Raw genomic sequence first — 24,075 nt, 5'->3', positions numbered from 1 at the left:
TTTCCTAACTTAGATTTTGATTTATTATACCCTCAATTATCTAATTTTATAATAATTAGATATTTCTCTATCTAGTAATGTAACTCGTGGAGTCACATGAATAGCGTGATGTCTAATTATTACAAAATTAAATAATTGAAAACAAAAATGAATGAAAGTTTGGCATTTTTATGCTTTTAAGCGCATATATATTAAAATTAAAATTAAATATTTTGTTCAGAGCAACGTATGACTGTCAATAAAATACAGTCTGGCCATCGTATTCCAGCGTCCACTGCCACTGCACTGCTCTCTCTCTCTCTCTCTCTCTCTCAGTTCATTTGTTCCCAACGGCGTAGAGAGGGGGGGGCGGGGGCGAAGAGAGAAAGAGAGAGAGAGAGAGAGATTCAAAAGCGATTTGCTTTTTGCACAGAGAGAGAGAGAGAGAGAGAGAAAGCGTTTCTTTTTGAGGTTTCGGCTGATGCTTTCACAACGTCTCTGTTCAATCCATCCTTCTCCTTCCTCCTTCCTCCTTCCTCCTTCCGTTCCTCTTTTGTACGGTTCCAGATTCGTCCATTTTTCCAGGTCTCTCTCTCTCTCTCTCTCTCTATATGCATATGTGTGTGTGTGTGTGTGCGTGCGTGCGTGCGTGTTTCTCAAGTGCTGTGTCGTTTCGAACCGTTCTTCTTTGTTGTTGCCTTTAGAAGTCATATTGTAGTACTGTTGCTCTGATTTGGGGTAATTCGCGGATAGGTTGAGAGTTTAGTCTCTGCTTACTCGGCTGCTTAGGGTTTAAGTGCAACTTCTGCGCTTGAAATGTTTCTTTCGTTTTCTCTTTATGTGGCTTGTGTTTCTGTAGATCTGTTTGATTTGGTAATTGTTTAGCTTGAAGCGTGGCTAACGGGCCATTTCCTTTGATTCGTCTCCTTCTATGGATTTTATCTTTGCTGTTAATATATTTTATTTTCTTCATGTTAGCTTTTTGGTTGCTGGAGTTCCCTTTTCTTTTATCTTTCCTTTTATATTGATAAAATAATTCTTAACTTGTACACAAGGAAAGTAATTCTTCTCTTGCCTTTGGGTTCTGAAAGTTGCTTTCTAATTGGTGATCTCATTGCGGCTGCTTTCCTGGAACTGCCCAGTAAATGCTCCAGGAATTCATCAATTTGGGTTCTTTGGTGTTATTTGAATTGCTGATCTCCCCTTTCTTGGGCGCACGCAACCCAATTGATTGGCTCCGAGCTTTGTTATTTTGAATATTGCTATAATGAGCTGTACAGCAAATCATAATGTTGTTTGGATTCCCGTGTATTGACTGAAAAACAACTGCCAATGCAGTTTAATTGCATAGCTTTCTGGTCTCGTGCTTGATCCCTGAACAAGGAAGATCATGTCAGAAATCATGTATGAAGAAGGAATTTGAGATACAGAAATGATGAAATTACTGGGAACAAATTGTACATACCAGAAATCATCTGGATGTGAAGGAATTTGAATCTTATAGTTTTAAATTTTTTGGAAAAGGATTTGTGTTTTACTAAGAATCTAATATCAAGAAAGAAGATTGTAGGTTGTCTAGAAAGGACTTGGACAGGGCAAGCTCACATATGGTGTGCAACGGCGGCTTGTTTTATTGATTCTGGAAACAATACGACAATTTTTGAATTAGTTTTTTATGTTTGTATCTTAACCAATTTACCCTCAGGAATATCTATGTACTAAAAAGTGTTTCGGGTTTGAGGAAAAAGCTAGTTGAGAACACAATACAAGTTGGTTTAGTTTTTATCTTGTGTTTTGTTTCCTCAACATGTTTAATGTTTTAAGGCGAAACCAGCCCTATTAGGGATAGGCGGATATCTATGATGTCAGAATATAAGTGATCTTTTGTTGTTTAGAAAATAATGTGTACAAATGCTTAGAAATCAGAATTAGGTTCTTAGTTCTTGAATCTTAGTGCATTTATGGCTTACCCATAAAAATTTAGTATTCTATTATGTACTTGAATTTTTGGATGTTTGATATGTTCCCCCCTCGCTATCTGGTTCTTCTCTTATTTAGAAATGAATGGTAAACATATGTCATTTTCATGCAGTGCCAGAGTATTTGATATGATCATCTCTGTCCTGAAAGGAAATAGCTTCATCTTCTAGTGGTCCATTATATAAACATGGATAAAGCATCACCAGATTGTCCATACCCTGGATGTTTCTTTTGTGTCATGAAGGAAGGGAATCCAAGTAAGCGCAGAGCAAGTATACTGAAATTCTTTCGGGAACTTCCTACACAGGATGATGACGGCCAGGTTCTCCCTATCAGTGGACTTTGGAACACTGCCATGGCACATCCTAATGATCCTGAGTTCATTGAGCTGGGAATATTTGAATGCATGTCAGCCTTAATTTGGAAGGGGTTGAAGAATCGCAGATGGCTTTCTCATGACCAAAATATATACATTCCCTACTATGCAGCTCATATAATTGGATCCTACACCATGAATATGGAAGAATTTGCTGAGAGAGCAGTGCGTGCTGGGGTTATCCCACCCTTGGTTGAACTTTTAAGAGGGAGATTAACCTGGGTTGAGCAGAGAGTGGCTGTGCGAGCTCTTGGCCACTTGGCTACATATGCTAGCACTTTTCCTGCTGTAGCAAGTCATGGTGAGATCCTTGAGCTTTCCATTCAACTAGCGATGAGTTCACTTGAAATTGTATACTCTCACTTTTACCAGTATGTTGACAGAAGGCTAAGTTACCACTGTGACTTACTTACACGTGGAATGGGTGGTGTTGAAATGGAGTCCAGGAAGGCAGAGGAATGGGCTAGTCAGTTGCAGTGCTGGTCCCTTCAACTTATTAATTGCTTTGCTTTCAAGCAAGAGTTTCTTTCAATTATATGCAAACCTGAGTTCTTGATAAAACTTCCTGGCATGTGGGGCGGACTAGTTAATGAGAGCTCACCAGCTGGTATTGGTTTATTACGAACAATATGTCATCACAAGAGTGGTAGGGGACCAGTTGCTAGCTGTTCTGGTATTACTGAAGCCCTGTGTAATATAGCATGCTCATCTGATGATTGGCAGTATATGGCTATTGACTGTCTTCTGTGGTTGCTTCAAGATCCAAATACTTGTCATAAGGTACTATGCTACTTACAGGTGGTCTAATTTGTTTTTATATTCTGGGAGTTTACTAGATTGAAATCCTGAGTTTTAATGTTGGATGAGTTAACTCAGAGTCTTTGAAGACTGCAAATGTGAAGATTTTGTCATTTTGCCCTTCTTGGTAACCTAAAATGAAAAACCACTAAGCGTTTTGTTGTAGTAGATATCACATTAACCTTTAAACCTAAACCATTCTTTTCTCTCTAACTTAAACTATTATACCCAACATAGTCGGATAAAGGTTTAGTATATTGTTTTTGTAGGTGAAACTATTATACAAAGGTTGTACCTTAAAGGGATAAACACTGTAAAAGAGAAGAAAAGGAAAGAAACAGTAAATCTACATGTGTTAAGAGATCATATCAATAATTGCTCAAAGTATTCCAGACTAAAAGCGGTATTTTCTTTCAATTGCAACAGTAGGGAAACAATAGCTCTAGGCAAGAAATGGGATCATATATTTCATCAAGAGCTGCGGAATTTGCCTTGCACTGCAAACACCTCATCACACAGAATAAAATCACATGCCAGGAGAACACCTCATTCTCATATAGGACAAGCTCATTCCTGTACAAACATCAGAGATTGACGATGGATAACCCATTAGACATAAAAACTAGGCACAAGTGAGGACTAGATCTCCCTAACCGTACCACAGTGGAAGCTCGGGCTTTACTGCAAAATTTCGTAAAGTAAGAATAGATTAGAAAAATAAAGAATGCTACACAAAGAGGTATGCCAATCTCCAAATCGTCTTTCTAGGGAAGTAGTTTGGGGTATCATAAAACATTCAGATGTAAAAACATCTTTACCCTAATGAGCTCCAACCCACGTCATCCCCGTTGATCTGTCATAGAATGAATATTGAGTATACCTAAAATGGAAAAAGTGCATTTAGAATCTACTTCTGGCTCATGGAGATCATGTAGTCGTTTCTTAAGTGTACATAATCCCATTCCTCAAGTTGGACCCATATGAGTTGACCCTGCCCATTGACAAACTGCCCGTTTCTGTCCCAATTTCCAATCAATGTCTTCTATGTTTTCTCCCTCCATAACAATGAAATATGGATAAACTATAAGAAAAGGTGTACCCAATGCTCAAGGCCCTTGCATTGTTTGGGGAAGGTCAATTGCAAACAACCTTACCGTTCTTACTGAGCAAAGAGGCTATTTCCTTAATGTCATAATTCCTTGCAAACTAGACCTGCGTGGGCTAACCCTGCCCATAGACCAACCACCAATCAAATTATAGTTCTCAATGCCAAACCTCTTCTAAATCTTCTTCCCTCATTAAAAAGCACATAACTTCCTATTTTAGGCCCCCAATAGAGAGGGTGGATTATGCTCCATCTCACCAAGGTGAACTTAGACTCGTGATCTATATCACCAAAAGAAAGCCCTTCTAAAATTTCTATGCCCTGGTAATTTGTAGACACTTTGCAGTCTTTGTTTAATGCAATTCTTATTTGCAGAAAATTTCTCAAGTCTTTAAATCACAAATATAAGTATCATTTCTAGGACTTGTAACTTCCCTCTTTGATGAGAGTGGGCCATCTTCCTTTGAAACGATTACTTTTTTCAGGAGGCCAATCTCTTCTTGAATCCTTTGAAATGCTATTCTCACACTGCCTTGGCTTTGAAAAGGATCATAGCACTTCCCCAATTAAGAAGGCATAAACATACCCTTTGGTCTAGGGGGACAACCAACACCATAAGATTAACCACTTCCCCATTGGTGTAATATTGGCTGAACTAATATGCAATCTAAACACTCCTATGAATGAAGGACACATTTGGGAAAGAATATTGGAAGGAGTTGAAGGGGTGATTGAACTAGAGATTTACTGTAGATAACCCAAGCTGGAATAAGCTTTGAAACTAAGATATGTAACTGATATATTCTTATTCAGAAGTTGCAATACATTAGTTTATAGACTTAAGCAGCTAGTCAACCTTCCCTCATAAATGCATACTAGTTCCTAAGCTAAACTACCCAGATCTGGAGCAGAACATTGACCAACACCTTAGACTTCCAAAGACAGACTTAATTACAAAACAAACTCCACAAAGCTTAGAAACTATCTCTAGAAAATTTTAGAAATCAGTCAAGAAGCTTCTAGACTGCTGCATCACAGAGCCCTACTGAAAAAGTAGAGTATCAATGCATATGGAAGGAACAACTCAGGAAGATGAGGGATACTCATGAGTTGGGTTGGTCTAGGTTAATGATTAACCTGAAACCCAAATTGAACTGACCTCAATATATTTCAACTTTATAGACCTTGGACTGAGCTATGACCATAAATGAACCTAAATGACTCTAAATGAACTGAACTACACCCAACAAAAATAATTTGGTCATGTTCCACCCTGGTTCCTGTCCACCATTAATTCACTCCCTGTGAGTAAGGAATCTCTAAGTGGACATAATATGCAATAAGTATTCACAAAGATGCTTCACTAGGCAATCCCAGTGCAACATGAAGCGTTCCTTCTCTGCTGAATGCGTACACACAAGCCAGCAAATTTGTAGAAGACTTGGCTGAATGAGGCATTTGTTGTTTCCCAATGTGGGATCAGAAAATTGAGCATTTTCTAAGTTCTCTCACTACATCAGATAATTGAACTTGGCTAGTTTGCCCCATTGGTGCCCATCTCTGTCCGTGCTAGCCTAGTCCCAAAATACCATATCTGGTTTGTTTTTCTTTTGTGTTCTTTTTCCTCTGACTTTTTATATATGTATGCATATATGTGCATGCACACGTCCAGATAATTTTTGACAACATGCTTCTTATCATTTTAAATTACATATTTAAGAATATGATTTTCTGAGATAGTGAAGATTTAACATTTGATTTGGTTTGTATATATACTTAAATATATCTCTGCGTGAAATTATGCCAAGTTGCCAACAAGAGTCTAATAGGCTTACACACATTCAGCAATACTTTGACCAAAATGAGTTCCCGATTTCAGCTCTGTTTGTTTGAAGGTAAAATATTCTACATTGGAAAATAAATTTTATTTAAAAAATTTTACATTAAAAATTATTTTCATATTTTTTTTTGGTGTTTGGTTTGCAATTTAAAAAATTAAGAAAAGGAATATACTCTGAAATTCTTACAAATGTTAGTTTTACATTTATGTAAAATATATATGTTGAAACAATATACTTTACATATTGTTTAGTAGATATTTCATGTAAAATATTGTGTAGAAAATTATTTTGCATAAAAAATATTTTTCATCTTATTTATACCTAAAATATTTTGTGTAAAATAAGACAGACTTGATATATAAAATTTTTCAACATTAAATATATATTCTCATCATATGAACCTTCATTGTCCACTTGTTGGTCATGTTTTTACTGTTTGATAAATATATTTGAGTAGAAGCTATTTGGTGAAGTGTATCATTTCATATTTGAACCTGAAGTGGAAACTTGGGATGACCGCCCTTGCGCGGCCCTCGGTGCTCGTGTCCTTGATTACGCCAGGGGAGGTAAATTGTAGATTGGGCCTTTGGCCCTTGCGCAGGGCGATGATCAAACTCACAATTTACTGGATTGACATCGACATATTTGCTCATCCTACTGCTCAATCTATGCCCTGAAGGCACCTGAAGTGGAAACTTAGATTCGAAGAGAGGATGTTTTACATCTATATGCATGCTTTTAAAAGGGGCTGGTATTTATGTTCATGGTGCTGAAGATCCATCATCCCAAATCAGAAAATCTTTTGCAACACTCAGAGTTTCCTCCTCCTCAAAGGGAGGGAGTATAAAGCAATATCACCCAATAACTGCAGCGTGACTATTGATCTGACTTGGCCAAACAAACAAAGAACTGCATTGTGACTAAATTTCTCTTTTCAGACTTGCATACAACCAGGTTACCTTCATCAGTTGTGGATACTCTGTCTGGGTTGGATCGCCACTCCTCATATATGACCATACCACTTAGATACTTGGAATACTAGTTAGACCATTGATGGGATCCTTCCCAGTTTAGCTACAATTCTATACTTACATGCAGTATGCACGAGGTTCCCCACTTTGTGGGGGAGGGTCATTGCTGTCTCGGAGTCTCCATAAATTGAACATGTGACCTTGCAAGTACAAAGGAGCAATTTCACCATTGCTACCATCTTTTTTGGATATTATGGTTTTACAAAATTTTGGCGAGTGGAGATCTTTTGGAAACTTTTTATGAGCTTCCTGAAGTCAAAGGCTGTGAATATGCCAGTTTTTTATATATTTATCAGAAATCCCTTGACCAACTTCGCCATCACCCTGCTCAGGAAACTCCAGCAGGCTCATTCCATTTGTACTCTGTACAGGGATTTTTCTACGCATGTCAGTGTAACTCTTTAGAAGGAAAATTACAAAGGATTTTTTACCCAATTGAGAAGAAAATATGTTGAAAAGAGAGAAAAATATAATTTTAGACTTGGTAGAGAGCCCAACAAAATAAAGTCAATGGCATTTCTAAAAGATGACACATTGGTCCATTTTCCTTACTTTTCTTACTAACTAAATCAGGAAAAAATCTTCAGGGAGAATATAAGTTTGCTAAATTCCATTCCTGTTATTATTTTTATCACTTTATTAGCCCTGCTGGATATTCCAGAATTTATATTTGTGAATTGGTGTGTAGGTGATGGATAAGGCAGTACCTGCACTAGTGGACCTTGCAGAGATCTCAACATTGGGGGATCATAAAAAGCTTGGGGATTCCATTGTTAATGTTCTTCAGGAATGTATCCAATTACAAGGGACAGGACGTAACTCTCTTAGTAGCCACACAAAGGAACTGATTGAGGAAATCTTGAATTCTAGACAAAGATTAAAATGGGAAAAGAACATGCCAAAAGAGGATCTCCATATCAAACAGGCAGCAGCACTAGTAGTAAAGCTTGAAGGAAATTCTTTGTTCTCATCAGGAAATATATCAGGAGCAGCATCAAAGTATTCCGAAGCATTGGCACTGTGTCCAATGCGATCCAAGAAAGAGAGAGTTGTTCTGTACAGTAATCGAGCTCAGTGTCACCTTTTATTGCAACAACCCTTGGCTGCCATAAGTGATGCTACACGTGCAGTTTGTCTTCATAACCCTGTCAACCGTCATGCCAAAAGCCTTTGGAGAAGAGCTCAGGCATATGACATGCTTGGATTAGCTAAAGAAAGCTTGCTAGATGCTATTCTTTTCATAAATGAGTGCTCTCAGTCTACTGATCCTGACCTATCCTTGAGGCAAAACAAGGTTCCTGACTACGCTGAGCGTTTAGTCAAGAAACAGATGCGTGCAGCTTGGTTATTCAGAGAGGCTGCCATTAAGCATGGGGGTGTTCATGGCGAGGGTGATGCTGGTGACATCTATGGCCAAGAGACTGATGATTCTGAATGGGAGACAGCCAGTGAAAGTGATGTGGGAAATGATGCAAGGGATGAAATGGGCAATGATGATTGTGAATGAAGAATGAGGATCAAGGAGAGACAAGAATAATAAACCCTCTATGAAAAGGTACAATTTGTGCAAGTTTTTTGCTGCAAAAATTCCTGTCCTTTTATCATTGCTGGTTGATCTGCATCCATTCACCAAGTTTTTTCCCTGATCTGTACATAAAAGTTCTCTCCAACCTTGGAGGTTTTCTTGATTGACAGTAAGCCTCCCATTCAAATTATTTTTTACTCTTACTACACGTATAGTTTTACATTTGGTTAGAGCAATCTACTTGTCATGGTAGATCTTTTACACCTTTTTCTTTTTCCTAATAATTATTTTTTCTGCATATTTTGTGTATAACTGTGCTAGAGTAGTATGCATTGAGTAACTTATTTTAAAATTAATTCGAGTATTTTTGAATTTCCGGATAGCAACATCTGCTACTACTGTCCAACCTATATAATAAGTCAAGAGTGTATTAATTGCCTCTTTTTTTTTTAGCTTGTTCCTAATAATGATTATCTACTTATTGTGACTATTTATTTGCTACCATATCCAATGCGTATAGCTGCTGATTTGTATTAAAGCTGCTTATCTGTGAACAATATGATAGTAATGATACCGCAATGTTAGATTATATTTGTACAACAATATATGTGATGTTAGACCAGAATAATCTTGATTATTATGCATCTGATTGGTCGATCTCATGGAAGCATACATACCAGTGTTTTCCAATATCTAAATATTAAACTGAAATATCATAAATTCTTGCTCCTGAGTAAAATAATTAAAAATTCTTCTAGCAATAATTTTCAAGTTACCTCTCTTTCCCTCTCTCTCTTCCCCCTCTCTCCCCTAAGTTGCTTCTTTTACAATTGCAATTTTTTTATGAGTAGCCAAGAGCGTTTTCCCCCACTTCTATTTCAAGGATGTTGAGAGAAGCTGTTATTTTCATAATCACTGATACATTTTGGCCTAAATTTTACTGGTAGCTGAAAAGTACTAAATTCTCACCTGAATTCAAAGACATTGTTTGGCATGTAATTTAAAGCATTATAATATTGAAATGAAGACAATAAGGGCAAAATTTCTGCATAACTTGAGATCATAATTCAAAACTTAGCATATGGGTCTCTTATCAAAGGGTTGCCATGCGGGTGCTCTTTGGGCACTTAGAGAAATCTGATTGGTTTCTTATTAATGCATCAGTTCTGCATTGTCAATTACTCTTACAGTGTTACAGTTATTAAATCAGCATTCTTGGCACCTGAACATTAAACTAGTTAGGAATACAAGAGAACCCGTGCTTACAGTCTCTTTGTTTGATTTTGAAGCATGACGTATCAGATTTATCACTTCACAATTATTAGCACAGAAAAATTTTACCTTAGATTTAGATAGCTTTTAGTTTTCTTCAGATAATGGGTGAAGTGGAATGTTCAGTAACGCAAACAATCTTACTGTTATGGTCTAAATTTTAGAGGGTTTTGATGAGGTTATGAGACCATTTTTATCTGACTAACTGGCTGGCTGCAATCAATAATGAGACTAAACAAGTAACTGATTTTATTATTAAGACCAGTGTTCAAAAACGCGCTAGGCGCTAGTCGGGTGCCAAGCTAGGGCCTAGTGCCTAGGGCGCCTAGGTGGCGACTAGGAAAAATGATATATTTTTTTTTTCTAAAAACCTTTTGATGTAATTTGATATTATTTTCAGGTAAATCAAAGTTGAAAAGACAAGTAAAATAATGGAATTAAGACTCAGAAAATAAATTATTATATTAATTATAAGTTCAAGAAGGTAGAAGTAGCAATAATATAACATAAACCATATCCGAAGAATCTAAGTCTAACTATCTAATTGGTTTTCTTCTTCTCCATATTCTTCCACTACACGATCTTCATTAGACTCAAAATCAAATTCATTAATTTCTTGTTCATCTTCTTCTTCTGATTGAAAATCATCTTCATGAAGCTCTCTCATCCTAGAACTTCTTCGGGCTTGAAGCATCTCGTCTGCTCCCGATGCTTCACCAATCACTTCCCAAGTGAGCCCCGTACCAGGCTCAACTTCTTCATCATCTTCTCTATCAACGATCCATCCTTGTGCATTACTAGCATCACTAGCAAGTAGCACATCAACATTCATTTCCTTCTCCCTTTTGTGCTTGTTCATCAATTTCGCATTAAATTGAACATAGATTAGATTGTTCAATCGATTCACTTCTAGTCTATTTCTTTTCTTCGTATGTATCTACATAAATAAAATAAAAGCAATATAGAGGGATCAGCCTCTACTAGTGGTTAACGAGAGAATCTTTCTCGCCATTCGTTGCAAGTTTGGAGTTTGATTTCCATAAGTCATCCACCATGTAATTACATAGGTCAAACAAGTATAAAGTAAACAAATTTAATTTATACACTAATACACAATAGAAAGGATTAAAGAAATTTTATACTTGGATTATAATTGTCATCATTTTTCGCACACCCTTGAGTTGCCCACGATTTTTCAAAAGCTCCATCTTTACGAGTATACTTTGGCAACTCAACATTTATAACATGGCCTTGCAATTCACCATCATAATGATAAAACATCTCCACACAGTTAAAAAGCCCAGCCATCACTTCATTATCAAGTTGTATATCCATATCCTTGAAAAAGTAGTAGGGATTCAAAAGGTAAGCTGCAAAATGTAGTGGACTATCTAGCCTATCTTTTACCCTTGCTTCAATAATCTCCATAATAGGCTTATAGTTCTTTTCAAGATTATTTAAGGCCTCCTTAATATCTTCCTTTGCTTGCTTAATCTCTCCACATAAAAAGCTCATAGAAGGTTTTCTATCTGCATCAACAATTCGAAGCACCTTCACCAAAGGTGCAAAAACCTAAGGCATATAGTCACACCATTCCAAAAAGCAATGCTCATCACAGTAGTATAGGCTGCTTTCCCTTTAACAATCTTCGACCATTTGCACTCCTCCCATTCAGAGTTGGTAAACATTGCCCTCAGTTGGGCCTTTTTCTCCATCAAACTCTGTAAAGTCAAGAAAGCAGAAGTGAATCTAGTGACTCCTGGTCTCACTATATTCCTCTTCTTCGTAAATAACCTCATTAAGGACAAGGTCTTATGGTGTGCATAAATGAAGATTGTGAAACTCTTGGCCTGATCAATGACTTTCTTATACTTCGGCAGTTTTCCAATACTTTCAAGCATCAAATTGATGGTGTGAGTAGCACATGAGGTCCAAAAGATATTTGACCTCTTCACCTTCAATAATTTTGCCGCTCCCATATTATTGGCAGTATTGTCGGTTACTACTTGGATGACGTTTTATGGCCCAACTTGCTCAATGCACTTATCCACATACTCAAAGATAAGTTCACTTGTATGTGCTTCATCTGAAGACTCTAGAAGAAAGGAAAGCAGTACCTATATTAGAATTAATACATAGGTTCACGATACTCCTCCTTTTTCTATCTGTCTAAGCATCTGTCATAATGGAGCACCCAGTTCGTGCCCACTCTTCTTCATGCTTTTTCAATAACTCTTTTATTCTGTCAACTTCCCCATTTAATAGCGGTTCCTTCAATTGGTATTGACTGGGAGGTTTGAAACCCGACCCAAATTGACCAACCGCCTCAACAAACAATTTGAAGCTATCATTGTTAATAGCATTGAAAGGTATACCAGCTTCATATACCCATCTAGCACAATATTCCCAAACAGACTGTGTTCTCTCTTTAAATAGTGCTTCACTAATAGTTTGTTGCCTTTGGGTCATTCTCGCACTCAAACAAGTTTCAGGGCTGATGGAGCTAGCAAACTTATCTATAGGGCCAAGAGTATAGGACGTTTTTCTGCTACCTAACTCTTGCAATTCATCTTCATCATCCCCTTCCACTCTTTCAGAGATATTAACAGTTGATCTCATCAAATCTTCCTCCTTATTTTTCTTCTTATTCTTTGCCTCAGCAATAGCATTCTTACATTTGGCTTGATTAGTTGGAAAAGATTTTGGACATGCAGAAACATTTCTAGAAATGTGGCCAATGTGTTCTTTTACTCTGTAAACACCCCTAGACATAATTTTACCACACAACTTACATTTAATTTTATCCATATTCTTTGGATCAATTAACATTCCATACTTCCATCCGACATCATTTGACTTCCTTTTAAGAATTGAGGAGGCCTCGGACGATGCTCCCGTACTTCCAGTCCTATCTGAATCATTCATTTCACTTCCTTTGCGTTTCTGCTTGCTGCTTGATGCGTTGCTGCTTGTTGGAGCAAGCAATACGTAAGCGAGCAACGAGCAGCTTTGCGTTTCTGCTTGCTGCTGCAACAAGCAGCAACGCAAGCTTGCGTTGGCAGAGGAAGATGGATAGTTGGATACATACCGCAGCAAGACGCGATCGGCGACGAGAGAGAACGACCAACAGGTGAGGTCGGCGGCAACGAGAGAGCAGGACCAAGAGAAGAGATCGATGGCGGCGGCGAACGACCAAGAGGAGATCGAAGGCGAGAGAGAGAGGAGTCACGATGAACACAACCAGAGAGAGAAAGGGAAAGGGGAAATAGAGAAAGGGAGAGGGAAATAAGGTCAGCCTAAGACGCGCACAACCTAGGTGGCCCAGGTCGTGCACGACCTAGGCGGCGCCGCGGCCCGATTAGTCGGGCATGGCGCACAGGGCTGTCGATTAGCCCTAAATCGCCGCAGCCGGTGGCCGCTTAGCGCCTAGGTGGCCGCCTAGGCCGAATTTTCAAACACTGATTAAGACTGAAGTGCTTCTCATGATATAGCTCATTTCCCTTTTCTATTGTTGGGCTTTGTCTCGTGACAAACAAGAAGGGGCCATTCAGTGCCGTACATGAGATTTTGGAGCCTTGAGTCGAAATGTAAAAATAGACCCCCAAATCATAGTGTACATTCAAATTTTATTTTTTCATAATAAAGTATAAAAAAAATAAATAAATATTCATACCACATCAAACAATAAAATCAAAAGTTTTTTAAATGATCAATTAAAAATTACTCTCCTTGCAGTTTTGGAGGCAAAAATATCAATCAAATTTACATAATCAAGTTGTTCGAGCATTTTTCTCTCGATAGACAACATAGCTAATCCATTCAATCTATCTTGTGACATAGTTGAGTAGAGATAATCTTGATCAACTTCAACTTGGAAAATTTTTTTTCTGCAGATGCAACTGTAACTGGTATAGTCAACAAAATTCTGTAAGCAACACAAGCATTTGGGAAACACCCGTCCATTCTCTTCAAATAGTGTACCACATCAATTATTTTTTTTGTTTCTATAGGTAAAGAGTATTTCAAGACTATCAACTCCAAAAACAAATCATCTCCATCAATATCCGAATGACCATTATGTGTCAAGGATTTTTCAAGATTCTTACAAGACCCCAACAAAGTATCATCATCAACACACTTCAGCCTCTCCAAATTAAACAAAAATTCAAATGTTTCCTCATATTTTTTAAATTGTTCAAATCTAGTTTGAAGTGAAAAACGAGTCTGATCAATTATGAGGAGAAAATAATTTACTCTAAAAGAATCTTCTACTGATTGTGTTACCTCATCACTGCCATCTTCATCAAATTGTTTCTTTCTTCGAATCAAGTGTTTTTCTTGAAATATAGCTTAAACTCCTATTTCATTTGCCATTTGTTTTGCTTCAACCACGACCATTATCAAATCTAGATTGTCTATAGTCATCAAAAAACAAAAGAAGTCATTCTAAAAGATTGATAGTAACATCAATATCCATATTTTTAGCTTGAAGAAATTTACTTGCAATGTTAATTGCATGCAACAACTTGTACCAAATTACCATATCAAGCAAGAATTCAAAATTTTGAAGTTCATATGTTTCTAAGGACTCAGCTTCGCTCATTGTTTTAGGATCTTCACTAGGACCTGCCAAGTCAAATAAAGCATCTCTTATTTGTATAGTTTGCTCTTCTATAAGCCTAACACTTTCAACATGACTTTCCCAACGTGTTTGTTACAATGGCTTAAGTGTAACACCTTTTACATGATCTTTAAAAATTTCTCACCTCTTGGTTAAAGAAGAAAACAATGTATAGACGTGTTGTATTACTCCAAAAAATGACATAGCTTTAGGACATAATGTCAAATTAAGACTATGACAACCCCATGGAGTATAAAAAGCTCTCGGATTTATTTCAAGAAGTATTGTCTGTACATCTTTATGTTTCTCTTTCATATTAGATCCGTTGTCATATCCCTGACCTCTTGTATCATCAATGTCAAGCTCAAGATTGGTCAACATGTTTTTAAGCTCAGTAAAAAGTCCAAGCCCTAATGCATCATCAACTTTCAAAAATTATATCCAATATTCTTCTACCATTGTAGAGTTTGCTGAATCATCTACATATCGTATTACAAGAGACATTTGCTCCTCATGATTGGCATCTGGAGTACAATCTAATATGACCGAAAAATATTTTGCTTAATTAACTTTTCTAACAATTGAACTTTTCACCTCATTTGCCAGCATTTGTATCAATTCATTTTGAATTTTAGGGCCCAAATATGTATAATGAGTCTCATGTGCTTAAATACACCGAATGTGCTCTTTCATAATCGGATCAAACTCAACAATCATTTGCAAAAAGAGACGATTGTTTTCCACATAGAGCTTCTCACAATCTCCTCAAAATGCCAAGTTATTTTTTGTCAATCTTTGCACAACATCTATTATCCTCTTCAACACTTGTCTCCAATGTTCTCTTTCTTTATTGATTTCAATTTGCACACTTTGATCAATTATTTTATTTTTTTGCAGTCTTGTTTTTAATTCAATCTCATATTTTGGGTAGGCATTTTGAATTATCACAATATAAGCGAGTACTGCCCAATGGAGAAACAAATGATAGGAGATGGCTAGTATATTCAATTCATTTGGACAGGATTTTTTGCTTTTGCTACAAGTTCAAGATTCAAAAAACAATGAGTAAAATTGGTTAGTTGGGAAATAAAGGATACAAAGATTAGCATAATATTAGTCGGAGTCTTAAAAATCATGAAGCAAGTAAGGAGCATATGGATTGCTTGACTAGTTGGATTGAATTAGAAACAAGACTGTAGAAAAATAAAATAATTGATCAAAGTGTGCAAATTGAAATCAATAAAGAAAGAGAACACTGGAGACAAGTGTTGAAGAGGATAATAGCTGTTGTACAAAGATTGACAAAAAATAACTTGGCATTTCGAGGAGATTGTGAGAAACTTTGTGGAAAACAATGGTCTCTTTTTGCAAATGATTGATGAGTTTGATCCAATTATAAAAGAGCACATTCGGCGTATTTAAGCACATGAGACTCATTATACAAATGCTGGTAAATGAGGTGAAAAGTTCAATTGTTAGAAAAGTTAAACAAGCAAAATATTTTTCAGTCATATTAGATTGTACTCCAGATGCCAGTCATGAGGAGAAAATGTCTCTTGTAATACGATATGTAGATAATTCAGCAAACTCTACAACGGTAGAAGAATATTGGATATAATTTTTGAAAGTTGATGATGCATTAGGACTTTTGACTTTTTACTGAGCTTAAAAACATGTTGACCAATCTTGAGCTTGACATTGATGATATAAGCGGTCAGGGATATGACAACAGATCTAATATGAAAGAGAAACATAAAGGTGTACAGACAAGACTACTTAAAATAAATCCGAGAGCTTTCTATACTCCATAGGGTTGTCATAGTCTTAATTTGACATTATGTGATATGGCAAATTATTGTCCTAAAGCTATGTCATTTTTTGGAGTAATACAACACGTCTATACATTGTTTTCTTCTTCAACCAAGAGGTGAGAAATTTTTAAAGATCACGTAAAAGGTGTTACACTTAAGCCATTGTAACAAACGTGTTGGGAAAGTCATGTTAAAAGTGTTAGGCCTACAGAAGAGCAAACTATACAAATAAGAGATGCTTTATTTGACTTTGCAGGTTCTAGTAAAGATCCTAAAACAAGGAGCGAAGCTGAGTCCTTAGAAACATATGAACTTCAAAATTTTGAATTCTTGCTTGGTATGGTAATTTGGTACAAGTTGTTGCATGCAATTAACATTGCATGTAAATTTCTTCAAGCTAAAAATATGGATATTGATGTTGCTATCAATCTTTTAGAAGGACTTCTTTTGTTTTTTGATGACTATAGACAATCTAGATTTGATAATGGCCGTGATTGAAGCAAAACAAATGGCAAGTGAAATAGGAGTTGAAGCTATATTTCCAGAAAAATGCTTGATTCGAAGAAAGAAACAATTTGATGAAAATGGCAGTGATGAGGTAACACAATCAGTAGAAGATTCTTTTAGAGTAAATTATTTCCTCTTCATAATTGATCATACTCGTTCTTCACTTCAAACTAGCTTTGAACAATTTAAAAAATATGAGGAAACATTTGGTTTTTTGTTTAATTTGGAGAGGTTGAAGTGTGCTGATTATGATATTTTGTTGGGATCTTGTAAGAATCATGAAAAATCCTTGGCGGATAATGGTTATTCAGATATTGATGGAGATTATTTGTTTTTGGAGTTGACAGTCTTGAAATACTTTTTACTTATAGAAACAAAAAAAACAATTGATGTGGTAAACTATTTGGAGAGATGGATGGGTGTTTCTCAAATGCTTGTGTTGCTTATAGAATTTTACTAACTATACTAGTTATAGTTGCATCTGCAGAAAAAAGTTTTTCTAAGTTGAAGTTGATCAAGACTTATCTCCCCTCAACTATGTCACAAGATAGATTGAATGGATTGGCTATATTGTCTACCGAGAGAAAAATGCTCGAACAATTTGATTATATAAATTTGATTGATATTTTTGCCTCCAAAACTGTAAGAAGAGTAGTTTTTAATTGATCATTTAGAGAACTTTTGATTTTATTGTTTGATATGGTGTGAATATTTATTTATTTTTTTAATACTTTATTATGAAAAAATAAAATTTGAATGTACATTATGATTTGGGGGTCCATTTTGACTCAGGGTCCCAAAATCTTAGGTACAGCACTACCCCCAGGTAAACTTTTGCACCTATTCCTCCCCTGCTCCATTAACAAGGAGATATAAATGGGGAAGTTAGTGGGTTGAAGATATTGGTGTATTTCAATGCCAGCTCACCACTATACTGGATTTTGAATACTTGAAAGAGAAAATGCTTTACTATCTAGAGACACTTTCCATCTTCACCAGTTGTTCTTGCTGTGTGTTTCGGATTGGTAAAATGTTTAGCTTCAGTAATGGGTGAATCTTCTGTAATGTTTGGAGATTTTGGAAAAAAATAAATTGTTAGTCCCCAATGTCATTATTTTTCTGTTATTTTGGAGGTCAATGGTGTTGAAGCCTTTTTCTTAAAGCCTGCTCCATCTATAACAACCTATTTGAGTTTCCCAATTATATGCAGTTGCTTCAAATCTATTAAGGATATTCATTATTGTATTTTTACTTGTAGGGCTTATTTTTTAAATTTTGGTGTTGACTCTAGCACTAAGTTTATTTTTACTTTTGGCTTCAAACAGTTTGTCATGTCCTTTTATGGAGATCAAAGGAAAAGCTTCGTTGGCTATATTAAAATTTCCTTGCCATTCAAAAAAATAAAAAGAATAAGTTATTGACTCTAGCACTAAAATCTTAGGCATGGACTGTGCCAGAAGTTTATTTTAACTCATGGTTTCTAACAGTTTGTTTTGTGCTTTTGTGAGGATGAACAGAAAATTTTCTTTGGCTATATCATTTTCCCCCTACCATTTAGAAAAGGAATAAGAACAACAACAATCACAAGAATTACTTAGTCCTATAAACCCAAGAATTAACTTTAGCTAGCACTTTTGGGTGAGGATTCGTGATGTTACAACTTAATCTGAATAGATGGGTTGGCTACATGAATTATAAACCTTCACCCATCTTTATTTATGACCAGATCCCCAGTTTGGGTTGTGTGTGTGTTGGGGAGGGGGGTTGACATCAAATAACTTTTAGAGATTTTTTTTTTTGTCTAGGTTCTCAGTTACTAAATCTTAGTGCTTGACTGGTACTTCAGTTGCATAGGACTGTATTCCTTAGTCCTTGAAAGTTGGCAGTGCAACTCTGAATCTTGCTTAACAGTCAATAAAAACTGCAACCAAGAGATTAGTTGCAACCAAGAGTCCATCCTTATTTGGTTGTTGGGTGGAGCACCTTGTTTATGGAGACATGCTTTCATTTCTCTTGCAGTTGCATGGGGTTTTTGCATTCTTGCACCCGAATCCATCTTACACACACACATTATTTTACCTGCAGTCAAACATAAAATAAAAAAGAAAATTATGTTTCCCTATGGACTTAGTCTGCTCATTGGTAACCACAGCCAGAATGCAATGGAAGCTGCCTTTTATCATATGCCATTTTTCGGTTTAAAGTTGAACTTGAAACAGTCAAGAGGGGGGGAAACGTCATGCATTTAAGCTTATCAGTTGTTGGTCTTTCTAGTTCAGTAACCTTTACCATTCTTTTTCTGTCTTTTTGCTTCTGGCATCTGCACCGATATTGCTGGTTTATGATGCATTAGTAGTTTAATCAATTACCTTATAAAAGTTGAACTTTTAATTACAGCAAGCGTGGGGTACAGTTTTGCAGCTTATCAAACATCAGCCATGAACTTTCAATGATCCGAGCCAATCTTTAATGGGGCGAGCTAACATGGATGATATGGCTCGAGAATGGAGCAGCTTTGCGAGTTTGGCCTCTTAGAGATGCCGGCAGCCCTTATTGTCTTTGTTTAATTTCATCGGTGACTGCATGGGGAGGACATTTTTCTTGGTTGTGTTTGAACTTGTGTCGTATATTTGGTGCTTTCTTCTTTTCTTCCCTATCTGTTAATTTATTTGAGGAAACGAAAGAAAAAAATGTCCAGAGGTTGTGAAGTATTTCTTTTTTGTTTGTTTTGTAATTGATGAGTGATTCAATGGGCTTGTGTACATAATCCCTCAAGGGCATTTTGATTTTTTAAGTGTCAAAACTATACCTATATGAGTGACAATTATCATATTCTGATGGTATTTCTGTGCTGTCGTCCTGTTGTTGCCGTAGATCAAAGTCCAGTTATCATGTTCATGTTCTTGGGATGATTATTGGCCATGGAGGATGGCTCTTTTCCATGTTTCTGGTGTCTATTACTGCTGATTGCTGCACATAAACTCACATGGTAAAATAGCGTAAATAATCACTTAACTTTGTATTAAAGTACAAAAAGATTATTGAATTTTAATTTATAAACAAAATGTCATTAAATTTTAGTTTAGCATATAATTTTATAATTATTATTAAAAGAAATTAAGAGAATGTTGACATTTTTGGACTTTAATGTCACATTTTTTATATTTTTATACAAAATTTATTAATAATTTATGTTATTTAACTATTTACATTGTTAGTTATATTAACATGGTCTTTTTAATGATAATTGATAATAGTTATGGAATTACATACTAAATTAAATTAAATAATTTTTTTGTACTTTAGTGTAGAGTTGAGTGATCATTTAGATTATTTAGCCCGTATAAATTTGTCATTTCATGAAATTATTTTTAAAATTTCTTATGAATCTCTTGATGATACATTTGGGATGTAATAAAGATAATTTGTTCATAAAAAAAAAAATAGATAAAACATAACACGATTTTAGTAATATAGATAATGGATAAAGAAAAACCCGGAAGAATTTGATGAAAAATGCTTACAAATTATGAGATGTGATATAACACAATTCATTTTAAAATTAAATAAAAAGGAGATTACGAAATGCGACAAATGGTCCGATTCATTCATGAATCTACTACCAATGAGGAAACTTGATATCATTTATGAAAGAAGATTTCCAACTAGAAATAGCAATCCGATTATACCTTTTGTTCTTGAATACAGATATCAATAAGAGACCTCAATGCTTGTTTCTTCACCAACTTCCCATAGATTCCCCTCCCTAGTTTCATTGCTCTCTCCATCTCCACCATCCCGCCGCCGCCCATTCTTCTCTTCAACCTCGCCATCAAAATCCTCAAAATCCTCTCATCACTTCCCACCACCTCCGCCACGCTATCCACCACCACCTCCGCCACCGGAACCCGCCGCCCCCACCGTAGCATCGACTTCTCACACTGAAACGCTTGAGAATACACTGCCCAGAAACTTGCCCTCAAAAACCCTTTTTCCTTTCCCCTTACTGCCCATCTCTTCATAGCTTCCTCCAACCTGTAAACAATGGCACCCACCTCTAACCCCCCTTCAACACTCATCCCAATCTCTCTCATTTCCTGCTTGCAACTTAGGCTCTCCTCAAACTTGCACCTCTTGCAACCGCAGCTAAAACCCCACGTTTTCGCCTTTTCTCTTCTGTCTCTCAGGCACGAAAGCACGTCGAAATAGGCAAACGTGATCTCTTCACCCGCCTTAATATCCCTAGAGGCATGAACTATCACGTAATCGCCGATGTGCAGGCGCCGGGCGTTAGGGCTGCAAGAATGGTTGATGAAGGAGGCAAGAACCCACAGCCCTACTCCATGGTAATCACTGTTCTTCCCCAAAACTTTCCCGGAAACTGCATCCTCAACAAGAGAGTTCACATCCAATATCTTGAGTATTCTCTCCACATCAACCCTCTCATTCGAAAACCAAGCCTCCTCTGCTTCTGGCCTAAACAGACCTATATCTGGCACCTCGAGGCCATCCTCGTCTTCCCCTGTCGACAGACTGCAAATCAGATGACGGGTCCGGTTGCATTTCGTGGCTGAGTCGACAACTTTGTCGATGAAATTCCTCCACATTACGAGCTGCGCCTTCTCACTCAGACCTTCTCCCACGGATGCAGGCAATATACCCCTCTCAGTGGCAATTGCCTTTGTCACCAGCAACAGAGTCCCACAATCAATGCTTTTGGCTGCAAAGAGGCCTCGTCCGCCCATCTCCGATCTCTTGACCTCCACTGCACCAATGTACTCGGCCAGCTCCGGCAACTTTCCGGGAAAGCGATTGACAACCCAGTCAGAAAGATCAAAAGCTCCAGTCCTTGAGAAAAACCCTAGCTTTTTGCATTTCTCCAGGTACCCATTAATGGACTCAGCATTTACACTAGCCTGAGGATCAAGAAGAGTTGCTTTGAAGCAGTCCAATGCCAAATTGTACCTGCTGAGATTGAGCAAGATCTTGCCCTTGCAAAGCAGGGTCTTGAAATGGGTGCTCTCAATCTTCAATGCTTCCTCACAATCTCTCAGAGCCTCCGCAAAATCTCGAAGCCGGGACCGGGCTTCGGCCCGGTTGGAGAAGGCTAAACAGAGGGATCTCTGGAGCTTGGAGAGGCAGCCTGGATCAGAATTTCGCATCTGGGTTTGGCACAGAGAGATGAATTGGGAATAGGCTTCTACGGATTCCTTCCATTCTTCTCTGAGCAGAAGTTCTGCGGCTCTGGATCTGAGTTGCTGCAACCTCTCTTCTTCCATTTCTGGATGGTTTTCTTCTCTCATCCTCCTTCGATCTTGCGCCGGGGGGGGGGGGGGGGGGGGAGGGAATTGTTCGTCTTCTCCACTACTTTTTTCTCGGCTGTTTTCCAGGAAAATTTGAAGTATGGGGCTGTAACGTTCGGATTCCCTATCCGTTTCTCTTTGGGTCTCGCGTTTGACGGCAACGGCTATGTCTTTTGTTGGAGAAAAGTAATATTATCAATTACTTACAAGATTTTTATAAAGAATCTGTATACCCATTTTGTACATCTTGGACTAAATAAGGGGATATTATGACCAAAATACTCTGCGCCTTACATGCGCTTCACGCGCCTCTATGTGTCTCATGAGAGATTTTTTTGTCATAATACCCTTTATGTAGTCCAAGATGTACAAAATAGGTGTATCAATAACATTTTCCTTTTATAGAAGTGATATCAGTTATTTTTTAAGGGTTTTGCCAAAAAATAGTGCATTGAATACGCTTTGAGTATTCAAATACTTTTATTAATTAATAAAATATTTCAAAATATGATACACCTTTACAAATAAGTATTTGAATGTTGAAAACAAAGTGTATTAAATGCACCCTAATGATGACACAAAATATAATACATCAATTTACATCAATCTAGGATTGTCACTCTAAAAATGTCAAATTTGAGTATTCAAGTAGTATTTCTATTTTCTAAAGTAGCATTTGTTAAAATAAATAAGATAAAATTATATTAAGATAATATTATAATATTTTTCGAATCAAGATATGAAATGGTTAAAATAAGACTGAGAAACATTTCAAGATTTTTATCAAACTATTTATTAAATTTTTTAGAGTGCGCTAGAAAACACATGCATTATTTTATCTTATTTGTAAAGACCAAAATAAATTTATCTATAAGGGGGAAAGATAAATTTATCTGAAAAAATTCGAATAAGAAGTCACGTGACTTCTTTTTCAAAAGTTATCAAATAAATTTAACAAATATAATAAATAATACTTTTATTTGAAATACTTTTCATATCTCACTTTTTTCGATCTATATGTTAGTTATCAAACACTACCTAAAAGGGTAATATGAACCACTACCCTTAAGATGCGATAAATGTATCTTATTTTTAAATAACGTGTATTTATTATATCTTATTTTTAACAAGTAAACAATGATTAAACATTTCAATTTAAAACACATTTATTAACACCCTAATTAGATTGTTTGAATGCAATAAATGTACTTTGTCTAAAAACAAAATACACTTATTGTATTTTTACCATTGTTTTAAGCATTACTCTTTTTAAAATTAGAACAATGGTTATGCACTAATAAATGCACATCATTTTCAGATAAAGTGTATTTATTGTATTTTGTTTTTAATATTTAAATATTTTTTTAATTTATTAAATAATTTAAATTATGATACATTTGTCATCCACTAATAAAATTATTTGAATGTTAAAAACATATAGCCAACACATTATTTCAATTAGTTCGCTTACTCACACTACTTACAAATATCCAAGAGAGAATCTTTTTAACTACTATCCAAGCTAATTGAAATTGAATAAATGGAAGTTGAGTAAGAAATTAAATCGAATCGATTGAACAAATTGAAAACCAAAAAAATTGAACAAATACTAAAAAGTCCAAAATGAAAAAAACTAATAAAATAAAAAAGTTACACGGATAAATTTTCTTACTACTTGAGTAAAGTGTCTCAATTACTCGAGTAAATAATAAAGTTACGTAAATAATCCTAGATATTACTATACTAATAAAAAGGATTAATCGATTATTTTTCGAAATAGATAAAGGTTAAAAAAATCCTCTATTTATTATTCGACTATCTTTGAAATTGTACGTGAATAAATCAATTATTACTTAATTAATGAGTATTATTAATCGATTAATCTTCAAAACAAAATTATTACTTAAATAATGAGCAATATTAATT

At 36.1% G+C, this 24,075-nt stretch overlaps 2 protein-coding genes across 3 annotated transcripts; one reads left to right on the top strand and one right to left on the bottom strand.

Annotated features, from left to right (window-relative positions):
* The first annotated feature begins 274 nt into the window (after nucleotides 1-274).
* On the top strand, nucleotides 275-19,698 carry LOC127806492 (uncharacterized). 2 transcript variants are annotated; one of them, XM_052343833.1, is made up of 4 exons: nucleotides 275-564; nucleotides 2,072-3,115; nucleotides 7,799-8,665; nucleotides 19,260-19,698. In XM_052343833.1, the coding sequence occupies exons 2-3, from the start codon at nucleotides 2,147-2,149 to the stop codon at nucleotides 8,615-8,617; spliced, it is 1,788 nt and encodes a 595-aa protein (XP_052199793.1). In that variant the 5' UTR covers nucleotides 275-564; nucleotides 2,072-2,146; the 3' UTR covers nucleotides 8,618-8,665; nucleotides 19,260-19,698. The 2 variants fall into 2 exon arrangements, with proteins under 2 accessions (XP_052199793.1, XP_052199791.1); XM_052343831.1 differs by having other exon boundaries at nucleotides 276-564; nucleotides 19,244-19,698.
* A 755-nt stretch (nucleotides 19,699-20,453) lies between these two features.
* On the bottom strand, nucleotides 20,454-22,281 carry LOC127806512 (methyltransferase FGSG_00040). The gene has a single exon (XM_052343863.1). The coding sequence runs from the start codon at nucleotides 22,147-22,149 to the stop codon at nucleotides 20,530-20,532; it is 1,620 nt and encodes a 539-aa protein (XP_052199823.1). The 5' UTR covers nucleotides 22,150-22,281; the 3' UTR covers nucleotides 20,454-20,529.
* Nucleotides 22,282-24,075: the final 1,794 nt, after the last annotated feature.

This window comes from Diospyros lotus, chromosome 7 (assembly GCF_014633365.1).
Source record: "Diospyros lotus cultivar Yz01 chromosome 7, ASM1463336v1, whole genome shotgun sequence".
NCBI lineage: Eukaryota > Viridiplantae > Streptophyta > Magnoliopsida > Ericales > Ebenaceae > Diospyros > Diospyros lotus.
Note: the sequence above shows the minus strand (reverse complement) of the source record. Positions and strands in the feature narration are given on the sequence as shown.

Coding starts and splice junctions, on each gene's coding strand:
- LOC127806512 (XM_052343863.1), bottom strand. CDS start 22,149: ATGAGAGAAGAAAACCATCCAGAAATGGAAGAAGAGAGGTTGCAGCAA.
- LOC127806492 (XM_052343833.1), top strand. CDS start 2,147: ATGGATAAAGCATCACCAGATTGTCCATACCCTGGATGTTTCTTTTGT. Junction 3,116..7,798: donor ATCCAAATACTTGTCATAAG/GTACTATGCTAC, acceptor ATTGGTGTGTAG/GTGATGGATAAGGCAGTACC.